The sequence below is a fragment of the Eleginops maclovinus genome, chromosome 6 (assembly GCF_036324505.1).
Source record: "Eleginops maclovinus isolate JMC-PN-2008 ecotype Puerto Natales chromosome 6, JC_Emac_rtc_rv5, whole genome shotgun sequence".
Classification (NCBI taxonomy): domain Eukaryota; kingdom Metazoa; phylum Chordata; class Actinopteri; order Perciformes; family Eleginopidae; genus Eleginops; species Eleginops maclovinus.
The window spans coordinates 20,277,859-20,290,957 of record NC_086354.1 but is presented as its reverse complement, the minus strand read 5'-3'; the positions used below and the strand labels follow the sequence as shown (position 1 = coordinate 20,290,957).

Here is a 13,099-nt window from a genome sequence, read left to right as displayed (position 1 = left end):
GAATAATATATGGATTTGTGAAATGGGATCCATGCCTTGACTCTGGACTATATTTATATTCAAATAAATTGAATTTGTTGTAATTAGTGGTAATTTAAACATATCATTAGGGATTGAAGTCATTTTCCTTTAACGTTTGTTTTTCTTATAGCAGTGCTTAACGAGAGTTAGCTCAACTGTCCAATCAGATTTAATCAGCTAATTTGCATTACAGCTCAACTTTGGATTGGCAATATGAATAAATAGTGATATTTAATTCAAATTCATTTTTATAAACATTGCAGAGGCTACATGCTATGTGCCATTTGCTGCACGGCTTATTTCTCATAACTGAAAAGAGACTGCGGGAAGATGAATATAAAAGTAGATTGGAAAGGTCAAAGCTGCTCTCGTTGGCTGATAATAAAACTCTGTTTGAGCAGCTTATAGTTATCCAGAGTCACAAGCCTGGCCAATAAATCAGCCGGAAGAATGGGAACGGCACACAAAAATTCATGAGCGCTCAGGAGGTGCTTTGTACACACATGCAATAATATTCCCATATCGGTTCTTCATGCGGTTCTCATCCTTCTTGGCAGAGTCCCATGGCGCAGACTGTCCTTCAAAAAAGCTCTGAAAAGACAGAAAACAGAGAACAGAGACGGGGAGATGAAATATGGTGTCATGTGTGAGCACTCTAAATGATAACCAGGCTAAAGAACACATTCTTCCCTTTTGCAGATCTACAAAAAAAAGGAAAGGAAACATTGGCAACAGAAAGGAAGACACAGGGAGAGATATATTCACATCATTATTGGACGTGAAACACGGGGAGGGTGGTGGAACCTGGGGAGCTGTGTCAAACAGCGAGTGCCATTAGGGCAGAAGCGGCGGGTGTCACGCTCAAACCTCTCCCCCTGTGTTGCTCTGTTGGGCGGAGCCACCGCAGCGACTGTCTGACTGTCTGCCTGTCTCCTCTGAAGGACTCAATCAGCTCGTCGTGGGGAAAAATAAAGCCAGCTCATCGTCTGCAGATCAAAAACTGCTCCGCTCAGATTACCCTCATGAAATATTTATCATCTCTCGCTGGGGAGATTTCTATTCTGATGGCACACCAGGCACAATTAAGCCAAATTATGAAAATACATCTCCACTGCCAGTCCACCGCTGTTCGGCAGGGGCGGGTGGGGTTGGCTCCGAGCAGACTAGCCTGGACAAAAACATGTTATTGTTCTGGCTTTTTGATAGTCAGCTAATGCACATTTAAAAACTCTGCTAATGCATTAGGCTGCAGACCATCTGCAAGTAAAGATTGGCGAGCGCTTATCAGAGGTTAAACAGATTGTTTGCAGAGCTCCTTTTAAAGGCGATAGCCGGTCTGAGAGAGAGCGGGAGGCATTGTCTTCAATCATCAGTGTTCTGGGACTTGATGGTTTCATTCATCTCAGTGCTTCGGCAGGCCGTTTGTCTGGCAAATAAAAGGCCTTTCAGACACCGCACAAGGACACGTTCCTGTATTAAGTCCTAAGGATTAGTGATTTCCCTGAGAAACAGCTTAAATATGCTAAAAATATGTCCCATCCTTCCAGTGAAGATGGAGGCATGACTCAGAGACGGATAATATGGGCCTCTCCTCCCGTGGCAGTATGTCTTGAGTAAGTGCACGGGCCAATGTCGCTCTCTCTGTCACTCTGAAGGATACAGGTCTAATATCAAGCATGTGAAGACAAATCATCTTCGAGCCGAGAGGCGTTACTGGGCTACTTTATAATAGTTCTCCCTTAAAATGAGCGACCCTGCCTGTCTCGGATGCAATGGTCTCATTCCTCAGGCTGGATTCAGAAAAATAAATGATGCCGATAAAGTAGTTAAGTGTCCCAAGAGGGAGAGATTATATGAAGGCTCTCGATTTAAAGGCTTTATACCCACATTGGGAATAATTGGCTGCCTAAAATTCATCAGACAGTAATTGAAAAACAACGTCTGGCTCTATCTGTAAAAAACTATTTTGCAGAAAAGGTCAGTGTTGTACCTCATTCTCGTGCATCTGCAGGTAGTGTTTCACCATCCACAAATTATTCCCATTGGCTCAGATCCAACGTGGTGGGTTTTTAATTACAGACTACCTGCTGTACTCCAGTCCCAGCACAGTCTGTCGGCTATGGTGTTTCTTTGTCCGTAACCACTTACTGTTAGTGAAAAGCTTGAGACTTTCTCTCAATTCAATCACTATGGGAAAACCTACATACAGTAGAGCGACAACAGAGCGCTTGACAAACGCTACACACCATGTGGGTTAAAAAAAAGGATGGGGACAAAAAGAAGCAGCAGGATTTAGTGCACTGCTTCTGAATTAATCCTTTGCTGTGTAAGAAAAAGGAGTCTCATAATCAATTGTTGTTTGGAGCCAAAAGTGCAACAAATTCTCCTTAAAATAGCTGAAAACAAGTGAAGTTCAATGACAACATAACATCTATAAAGCAGTTGAAACGTGTTCAATGTTTACATTTTGCTAACTCAAACTGCGTGTGAACGTGCAGAATTTGGACATGCAAAAACTACCTTTAAAAAAAAAAATCAAACATGGCTTTATAAAGCTTTTGGGAAGTACACAAGATAGAGGAGTTTCAAAATCGGGATGTGTCCCTTTTTCATGGTGTTCGCTAATTACCAGTCATATCATCTGTTTGGTCCAAATTGAAAATTAACTTTGGGATTTGGTGGGTTTGGCTCCGTGCTAATGAAACAAACTAATGAATTTATAGACCCACAACTACATTTGTAATTAACTAGTTCAGTGTAAATTGCTACTGTGAGTGAATCTTACAAAATATTACAATTGTTTTATTTCTTCAGTTATTCCAACTCTTTATTTTCATTACTGGTGTTGCGGTGAGTATGCTTTTGAAAAGCTTTATAAAGAAACATGAGCTGTGGAGCATTTATAGATCTGACATTTTCTGAAAAAAACATTTCACAGTGACAAAAGTAAAAGAAAATGTCCCTTTCACACATTTCATCATCTGTACGCTAGCACTGCATAGCTTCGGTTGGTAAATGCCCTTTTCAGACTAGATCATAAATGTGAGAAAACGTACACTGACAGGGCCTTCAGAAAACAGCCAACAAGCACCATAAATCTGTCAGGTGTGTGATATCATCTACACGCTTGTATGAAAAACTTTAAACAACCAAAAGTATTAGCTTACCTCGTTTATCTGATCCAAAGTTAACGTACAGAATAACAAGAAGCATGGGTCGGAGAGAGATATGGTACAGTGTAAGTCAACAGGTTTAGAGGTGCAAGGGGCTCCAATGTCATCATCAATGAGAAACGTTAAAAAAGGGCATTAACCTTAAGACAGATTGATATAGAGAAGACAGCAACGCAACAGAACATACAGATGAATCGCTGCAGCAAAATGAGAATGAGCTCCGTATCCCTCAGGCTTTGTGTTGTCAACAGGCTGCGGACAGCTAGGTGACAAAAGGGAAAGGGTACGGGGCCAATGGTTTGTTGTGGCTTCCTTTTGATTGACTTTAATGCATCCTCGCAATGCCGGCCACGTGAACCCAAAACATCTTTATCCATAATGGATTAGGCTCAGAGGGCAGCCCAAAGCTTCAGTTCCTCAATGATCTGCTGCTGCAGGTAGCAATGGGAGGCAGCAGTATTTAATTCCGTAGTCATGAGGGGGAAAGTGGGCCGTTAATTACTGATAAATCTGGCCCGTGCATAGTGAAAATAAGCAGGCAGGGAGATGAAGAGAGTCAGAGGAAAGCAAGGAAATAAAGTGAAGAGAAGTCAAAGGGATGAAGCAAGAGAGAGGGCTTCAGAGGTACAGGAAATATGTACCAAAAAAAAAGATGTGATGCAAAAAAAAAAGGGAGAAAGGTGATGATGTGAGAAGGTGATGAAGACAGACAGATAAAAATTGCTATCAGAGAGATGGACCAGTGTGATGCCAGATTGAAAGACAGGAGTGAAACAGACGAGGTGTTTCAAAAGAAGGATTTGCTTGAAGCCAGTCTGTTACAGCGTGGCATCAGGGTGAGATGAGGCAGGCTGCTGTGGTGCTGAGGGATGGAGAGGAGGCTGGAGAGCCGCCAAGCCCTGCCAGCCTCCCGCACTAATGAGAGGAAATGAGAGTGATGCTCTTCTGGGGCGAAATCTTTTGTTTTGGTGTCAGCAAGAGGCCTGGTGTCAGATTACCAATGCTGCTGTGTGACAACAGTCTTAAGAGAGCAGCAGGCAGTCGCAGCCTAATCGGACCAGATTCAGATGAAGGATGGGACATGGCTAACACACTAGCATGTTGAAGACACATTTTCTTTTGTGGGGAGGGGGAATTTGCAGTTCACGTTAGGCTACAGCTGAGTCTCTGAGGGGGAACTGGGACAGCAGCATTTGACACAAACACACGAACCGCTGCAAACAACAAGGAACAGATGAACAACAAAACGAATCACACCGTAAACACACTGAGACGGGGTACATTAACAATTTATCATAAAAGTGCATCTGGGGAGAAACAAAGCTCTTCTGCTGTGTGGTGCAAAACTGAAGAACAGAGACGGAGATGTGGGCCACAAATAAAGCCTCGGATCAGACCGGTGGTGGAAGAAGTATCCGGATACTTTACTTCATTACAAGTAAAAGTCCTGCATTCAAAATCAGTATTATCAGCAAAAGGTACTCGGAGTATAAAAAGAAGGTAATCACTGTGCAGAAAAATTGTCGGTGCCACTTTACAATAAGACTACCCTTATAAAGGTTTACGAATAGTTTGTAATTCATTTATTAATTAGGTTGTGAACACTTCATAAATCATAACTAAGCTTTTATAAGACATGAGAGAAACAGAGATGCCAAGAAACGTCATAATGGATGTGGGGAGAATCAACGCAGTGAACGACAGACACCAAGGATGTGGCTGATGAAGAAGTAAGCTAGGTAGCCAATATAAGGCTTAGTCATGTTACCAAATAGTGAGTCTGTGTTGATGTATGAGAACTGTGTTCGAACTGGTTTATAAATGGTTGTTAATGATTAATAACGTGTTTACAACCTAATTAATAACCTAATTATAAACAGTTTATAAACCCTTTATAAGGGCAGTCTTTTTGTAAAGTGGTACCAAATTGCCTCTGTGTGTGTATTATATTCATGCGTGTCATTTCTAGATAATATTGTTGCATCCAGTAGCATTTTAGTGTTGTAGACAAAGTTCTGATAAAATATTTACATTATGTGACTCTTATTTGACTAAAAGAGTTAGTCGTAGCTAAAGCTGTTAATTAAATCTTGTGGAGTATAGTAAAGTACAAGTACCTCGAGATCGCACTTAAGTACAGTACTACTTACTTCCCACCTCTGTATTGGACTGATAAACATTCCCACTCAAGGATTTCCGTAGAGATCTTACAAGTCTATCACGGGGCTTAATTTGTGTTTGCAACTTTTATAGTGGGGGGTTGACTGCTGGGATGCGTCCTACCTCGTACTCCTCCTTGAAGCCGTAGCCCTCGGAGCATTTCATCTGGGTGATGTGCTGCAGGAGGTCTGCCACGCGGATGGCCGGGTGCAGCTTACCCGTCTGATACGGCACATCCACCGGCTCGCGCTTCCTCAGGGAGTGAGTGTGCGACTGCACCAGGCTGCTGGTGTCGCTACCCATGTTCTGGCTCTCGTCTGTGGGACACAAGCACAGGGACAAGCCAGAGCAGGTCAGCAGGGAGAGGTAGGAGCGGGATATTTTATCAGTGTATTGTTATCAGTTACACGTGGATGACATAATGCTTAACGCAGTAAATTTCAGCCGTATTTTACGAGTTAATTGACATATAAAGAGTTGTATGTATCCTTGTCCATCTTCTACCAAATCATCTCAGTTACAACTGTTCCCATTAACAGATGGCACATTATCTCATTTACTGCTAAGCATTATGTCACCACCCTCCAGATTGACAAACAACTTTTAACTAGTAATCTGTTTGTTATGGATGGTCACAACAACACAACATCATTGAGTAATAGGATGAATCATGTGGTGGGAAGGTTCAGGTCCATCTGTCCATCTGTGTGGCTGGAAAATATTCACTATTACAGGCCTAGTGTACTGTATGACAGTTCATAGCCGGGAAAATACGATGTCCTTTAAGTAAAGCACTTACACTATTAGCATCTAATACGGCTACTATCAGAAAAAGAGGAGTCAGCGGCCCTCGACTGCAGGAGACAGTAAAGAGCCATTGTAAAACCCACATGAAGATGCTGTAAAACAACAAGTTTCCTTCTTTTTTTTTTTTTTTTTTTACACTGGCACTACAGTATGCTGGTTTGGGCAGCAGCTCATATTGAGAGTCAGTCCAGCTCTTTCATACTGTAATCCAGTGAGTGGCAGACATGAGGGCACAGATGCTGTGGGGAGCCAGCGGACGATGGAGGGTGTCCAGAAACATGGAGGAGGAGGAGGATGTGAGGGGGGTGCGGTGGGCCACAGTGAGCATGTTGCAGCAGGCACCGTCAGAAGCATCACACAGACACAGCGCCGATTCAAACCCCTGCCACCCGTGTTTTCCCCGGTAAATGAAAAAAAAAATCAAACCTAAAGAATAACTTAAAACAGGAGGGAAGCGGAGATGGGAGGAGAATGCATGGGGTGATGCTGCCATGGCGCACTGTACGCACTTTGACCATGCTAGGCTAATGGTGGCTTGGTGGCACGGTACGGAGGGTGGTGAGATGCTAACATGTCCACTGGTCATGCAATAAATGTCAAAATGTCCATGTCAGAAGCAGCCTCTCACTTTTGGCCTGCTTTATGAGTAAAAACACCACCTCCTTCCCCCAACCCAGGGCCCACTTGGGAAAACTTACCATTAATGGGCACTTTTTAGATAGCAGATACATAAGAGGTTACGTATGTAAAGAAAAAGAGAGGAGAAGAGAGAGGAGAGAGGGGATAAGCAACAATACAGCATGAGAACCTGTTACAGTAGAGTGTTTTAGAGCTACGCTACAGGGCAAGATCACATGCCTGCTCAGTCCAAAGTGGTAGAAAGCCTAAGTCAAAGGGGAGGGGGGGGATGTTGAGTGGATGGATGGGGCAATTTCAACAGTGCAAGACAAAAGTAAAAGAACAAAACAAGGAAGTCATGGATTTCAGGGGAGAAAATAATGGTGATATACGGGTCGTCTTTGGAACAAGCTGTTATTGTTTTAGATCTTGCATATTTGAATGACGCCAATAAAGTTTTGAGTGTCCTGACATTTGGGTGTCTTTCTCTAATTGCTATAATTTTAATTGCGTGTGGTAGTGGTGACACCTGTATTTATGACTTATTTTCTGCATATTTTTTGGTGTGCAATAAAATAAAAACCATTACCGATGCACTATGATATAATCAGTTTTGATCATTAACCTCAACTGATGAGACAATGATGTGACTGACTGTCACAATTGAAAGCATGTAACCTTTTCTGGCTGCGGTAATTTCATGTTAATTGTTTCATGCTTCATTAAATTTGGAACTAACATAAGCAGCTGTCACATCAGCAATGATGAAATGCTCGGCTTTACGTTGCACTTGTTTGGTGAAAGAAAACAGCGCCCTAACTAAGTTCTGCACTGTAGTTCTGGTGCTTGTGGTGAAGCTGGAGTTGCTTATTGCATCTTTTCTGCATGGCCTTGAGTATTTAATTATTTCAGTTCTAGTGCCCCACTTAGTAGCTACATTAAGTGGTCCGTTGTTAGGAAAAGCATCTGCTCGTTTAAGACGCTGCACTTTGGGCTGCAGTGCGTATTCAACAAAGGCCGGTATTAATTAACGGAAGAACAAAATGCTTATCTGTGATTCTATTTTCTCATGGAACAGGACGAGAAACCCTGGCAAAAAACCAAAACTAAAACAAGTAGGTCACTAGCAGTTAGCCAAAGGCAGGGAGAGCAACATTAAAAAGAATAATAGAAAAGGTTGTTGTTTTGGAGGGAGGGAGGGGAGTTAAATGCGTAGTGAGGGAGAGAGGGGAGGGAGGGGAGGGCAGCACAGCTAATGCAAGTCCTTATAGTTCAGACTGAACGCATCCCGCCTTTTTTTTGTGAGGGGGGCCAAGAGAGAGTGTTTTTCTGTGTCCCCTTCACTGTTTAATTTCTGTTTGTGTCTCAGTGCAGCTGCTATGGCTTCGGCACACTGTAGCCTTGGTGCTGGTGCTGGGGCAAACTGCCCCCCCCCCCCACCCACCCTCCCCCCCTCCCCTCCAAGCCACCCCCCTGTTGCCCCCCGTAAACACTCCCCCACATCCAGTCCACATGTCTGTCCATGCATATGAGAGGTCAAACACGTATGTGACATCACACGCACGACACGCAATGCGGATGGGATGGAGTGAAGCCAGCCTCAGCCCAGGAGAGCCCCTCTTTGACGGGGAGGGGGGGAGAGGGAGGGAGGGGAAGATGGAGGAGGAAGGGATGGTGGGGAGGAGGGGGAGAAGCAGCAGGCAGGTATGAAGGTGAGGAAGCCATCTCTAGTAAAAAAAAGAGCCAACCAAAAACCAAAAGTGGGAAAAACAAAAATCTGTAGATAAGTTTTCAAAACAGCCATCTTATAAATGTATTTTCTTCAAGCTACAAATAAGAATAAGTAATCAACAGCAATGGGAAAAGAAAATGTGTCTCACCTAAGATAGCAGTTGGCACAAAGGGATCTGCTCATACCACCATAACAAGTGCAGAAGTTGGAGGAGGAAAGAGAGTTGCAGTGAATTAAAGCCAAGATAAATCCACAAAAAAACAACAATAACAAAAACAAGACAGTTTGTTGGTTTCCTGCCAAGCAGCCATAACAAGAAACTTATCATATTTTCCAGAAGAGCTAATTATACACCAAGTTTAGTTGATTATAAATCTAGCTGCCCTCTGCTCCATCTGATCAATGAGCTGTGATCTGATTACACAAGACATACAATTATGAGGGGTTTTTTTTCTGGAGAAATTAAAGCCATGATTGAACAGCTAAATTCCTTCTGAGCAAAATGAACTAAAAACACTTGTGGTTATAACTGGATATGTAACAGAGTGTAAAACCCATCCAAAGTCAATTTATCTATCTTCTCATTTGTGAAATTGTTTCCTAATTTATTAAAACACCTAAATCCATTCATACCACACATTACTTTATTAGTATGTAACTTACATTAGAAAAGCTCTTACCAAGAACATAAAACTAATTAATACTTGTTTGGCAATATCGTCTCTTATTCAGTTATCCTGACTCAATTTAACACCTTCTCTTCTATCGTAAAGACTCTCGCTGTTGACATACAGGATTAGCGTGAGGGAACTCTGTGCTGCGTGTTTACCTGGGTAGTAGGAGTTGGTGGGGATTGAAGTAGTGAGAGTGTTGGCTTTAGGCAGCGTGAAGGAGGAGGGTGATGATCCGGCTAGAGATGGAGAAAAGAAAACAACACAAGGCGATCAATAGTCTGGTGTCGTTAGTGGTGGAGGTAGTATTCAAAACGTATACCTTAAGGAAAGAAAGCAATACCACGATGAACAAAAATGTCAATTCAAGTATCATTACCTTTGCTCAAGGAGGTAATGTTTGTTTGTTTGTTTAAAGGTGGAAGAAGCTGTTATATTCTGGAGTATCTGAATCACAAATGAATTCTCACGGTAAGACAGGGAGGTTTGTTCTATTCTATTTTTCCGTTATTTCAAAAATGTCCCAGTTTGGGATAAATAAAGTACTTCTGAATATTTCTGATGTGCTCTTTGATTTCCCTTCTAGTTACTTTTTCACTAACCTTATAGTAAATTATTTTTTTAGCAAGCAAACAATTTCTTTGACCCTTCCTGTGTATCATGGAGGCAGCAGAAATATTGAGACCTTGTCCAAATAAACACATATTGCAATGATAATAGAACTTCAATTATTTATATATTTTTGACAACACTTTTGTGTTGCATGAAGAAAAATATTTGGCGACTGTGGCTTTGAGGTATCGGAGAGTTGTGGGTTCGATCAACAGGACAGGTCAAACAGGGCTTCTTAGTGACCGAGAAGCAGATAACGCCTGATTGTGACTCTATATGTAATTGTTTTTATGTGTGTTCTGTAACTGTGCTAGTGCCTATCTTGGCCAGCATTCTCTTGCAAAAAAGATTGTTCATCTCAATGAGACTTTCCTGTTTGTTCAAAGGTTAAATAGAAAAAACAACATGTCCATATATCGCTGGGCAAGACACTTAACCCAAATTGCTCCTGATGGCATGGTGTGTGAATGTGTGTGAAGGTTAGCTTCCTTGCATACATTGCTCTGTATGAATGGGTGAATGATGACTTCTACATGGAGTTGTAAAGACTGGATAGAACGCAGTACAAATGCAATCGATTTACCATATTTTACAGGACATCACATGATTTGTATGTTCAAAGTCAACATGCGAAAAGTAATGTACAAAAGTAAAGTACATGAAAAGTAAAGATGAATACAATGGAGCATACTGTAAATGTGGAGCACAACAAAAGCACAACAGCCAAAGCTCGTCACTGCTTGTGTGTCATCAACAGATCCAACTTCCATGCTCATAGAGTTAAGGTCATGAGCACAGTATGTTCAGGACTATAATCTGTCTGCTTGGTGTTTTCAGCCCAAATGACACGATTGACAGGCACGTAAGGTCACGGAGACGTCGGGGGGTTTAGGGAACAGCATTAAAAGCATCACTCTGGGTAAAAAAGTAATGCATTTAAATCATTTGCGCTGGCAGACAGAGGGCCAGATTTGAACATCCACACTTACAGACAGTTAATCAAGGTCAGAGCATCTTTGGGGCTCATCCCGCTGCAGGGGTGTGTAGACGGAAGCTGCTGTGGAGTTTTAATCTGATGGTTTTGACTGGGATTATACCAGGTCAAGCCCTGGGTGCAGATTTAGCGGAGCTGTCCATCAACAAAGCATTACGTTTAACCTGGGACGGAGGAAATTAATAAGTTATCACGCAAGAGCACATCTAGTGTGTGTTGTGCATTTTCTCCTGAGTTCAGCACCTTGGAGTTTGTGTTTACTGTTAAATCTAAGGTCTGGTTAGAGATTTCAAGCAGCCTGGATTATATTGATTTTTTATGACTCCCTAGAGATTGCTAATAAGTGCTAAAGCAGCTATACCAGTACAGTCACAGTGCAGTGCCATTATAAGCAACATCCTAATAAAGTAAACTAATATTACTATCATGAATATTATTCTAATTATTATTTCTAAAACCTCTTTCAAATAATTATTCTTGGGCCACAGAACTTAATCCAATATATGCATAAAGAAAAGAATTACATTTTAGAATAATTCAGCTTAAAAGAATAAGATTTGAAAATGATAAACAGGAATAGTCACAAGAAGTTTTGTGGACACTTCTAAACCAAAATTGAGAAAGCAATTTACCATCCAGAGCCCTGTGTCACCTGTAACCTGAGCAGAGCACAGGGGTCTGTCTGTGCTCTGTGGAGAGGCTTCTTGCCTCTGGCGGAGAAAACCGGACACTTCCACTCAATTTCAGAGGAAAATAGAAAGTGTCACCTGTGTGATCTAAGAGAGGTCTGAAACAAAATGCACTTTCTGTTCTATTGTCCTATATATCACACTCTTAGATAAAGGCGTTACACTGAAATGTCTGCAGAATGTCCTGATTTGTTTTCTATGCCTGATCAATACAGACCTCAGAACCTGATTACAGACAAAGTGGGAGCTGAAATAGTGGGAGATATTTTATGTTTGACGTGTTAAAGGCACAGTCTGTGTCTCAGATGTGCGATTAATATCTGTAATGTCTAAGGAGATGGATTGTGTTCATAAGTGCTTTGTTGTTGCATGCATAAAGGTGTATTTCATCGGTTCTATCAAACTGTGTTATTGCTCCGTTTGTTATGTTTGTAGTGTTTTGTCAGCGCAGGTGGGCCGGGTACTTTATGTGCATAATGCTTTGAAAAAAACTTACTGACTATTAAAATATATCGGAGTTTAAGTTACATTTAGTAAAAAGATAGATAATTAGAGTAAAAAAGGGAATGTGTACAAAGGGGACAGAAAACCCTTGAGAGTTTGAGAAGAGGGATGAAAAAAGTAAAACAAGATCTAAATCTTTCCCAAAAATCTAACTTTTTTCCATCAAATGAAAGTTAAATCTGTTAAACTAGTATGAGAAGGTATTTCCCTATTGGCTAACAACAATTGGGAGATTTTCCAAAGCTATAAAATCACAGTTAAATAGTTTTGCACTGGCTGAGTAAAGTCTTGGTTAGGCAAACACAGACAAACAAAGAGACATTGAAACAGTTCTTCATTAAAAATCAATTTCCACTCAGTTATGAAACTGGATGTGATAAATGACCAGAACCCTCAAATCATGATAATAGGAAACAGTCACATGGTGAGTTTTGATACCCATTGTTTTGCACATTTAAATGAGAATTGAATACCAACTTTTTCCTGAATATGTTCCTACAGAAACTCCAGTTCACTTGGAAGAGGACCAAGACTCAAATGTAAAGGTTGCTCCAGTGGGAATATTTTGTGTGCAGCCAACTCTGATTTCCTTCTCACCTGATCAAACCAAATAAATTGCTTCCACCATACTGAGTGTGTGTGTGTGTGTGTGTGTGACTGTAAAAGCCAGGTAGGCCATCTTACCTCGCCCGTTGAGAGTGAGCGCACACTCGCTGCGCCCGTTGAGCGTTAGCGCGCATTCACTCCGTCCATTCAGTGTGAGCGCACACTCGCTGCGGCCGTTGAGTGTGAGCGCACACTCGCTGCGGCCGTTGAGTGTGAGCGCACACTCGCTGCGTGTGTTCAGCGTGTGGTTGTGTGTGTCCATGAAGGACAGTGCCTCGTCACAGTTGGTGCCCTGCTCCGTGTAGCTCTTGTCCATGGAGTTGACCATCACTGTCATCTCCTGGCGGGTGCTGTTCAAAGTCTCCTTACGCTTCTTGGCCAATTTCCTTTAGAAGAAATAAAAAAACATCAATCAGACCAAAGCAACAACGACTGCTCCTGAATTGATCTGATATGAGGCAGGAGGTGATGACTCATAGATGTAATGAGATGGCTAATGTTTCCTGGGTCAC

The 13,099-nt window shown here is 41.9% G+C and overlaps 1 protein-coding gene across 2 annotated transcripts in view; it reads right to left on the bottom strand.

Moving 5' to 3' along the window:
• The window catches only part of LOC134866500 (receptor-type tyrosine-protein phosphatase mu-like), a 142,919-nt gene that overhangs the window by 26,226 nt on the left and 103,594 nt on the right, over positions 1 to 13,099 (bottom strand). For both annotated transcript variants that reach the window (XM_063886709.1, XM_063886710.1), the window contains 5 exons: positions 12,666 to 12,973; positions 9,341 to 9,421; positions 8,660 to 8,686; positions 5,478 to 5,671; positions 525 to 612 (listed from right to left, as the gene is read on the bottom strand). In XM_063886709.1, coding sequence (XP_063742779.1) covers positions 525 to 612; positions 5,478 to 5,671; positions 8,660 to 8,686; positions 9,341 to 9,421; positions 12,666 to 12,973 — 698 coding nt within the window. The remainder of the gene's footprint in view (positions 1 to 524; positions 613 to 5,477; positions 5,672 to 8,659; positions 8,687 to 9,340; positions 9,422 to 12,665; positions 12,974 to 13,099) is intronic.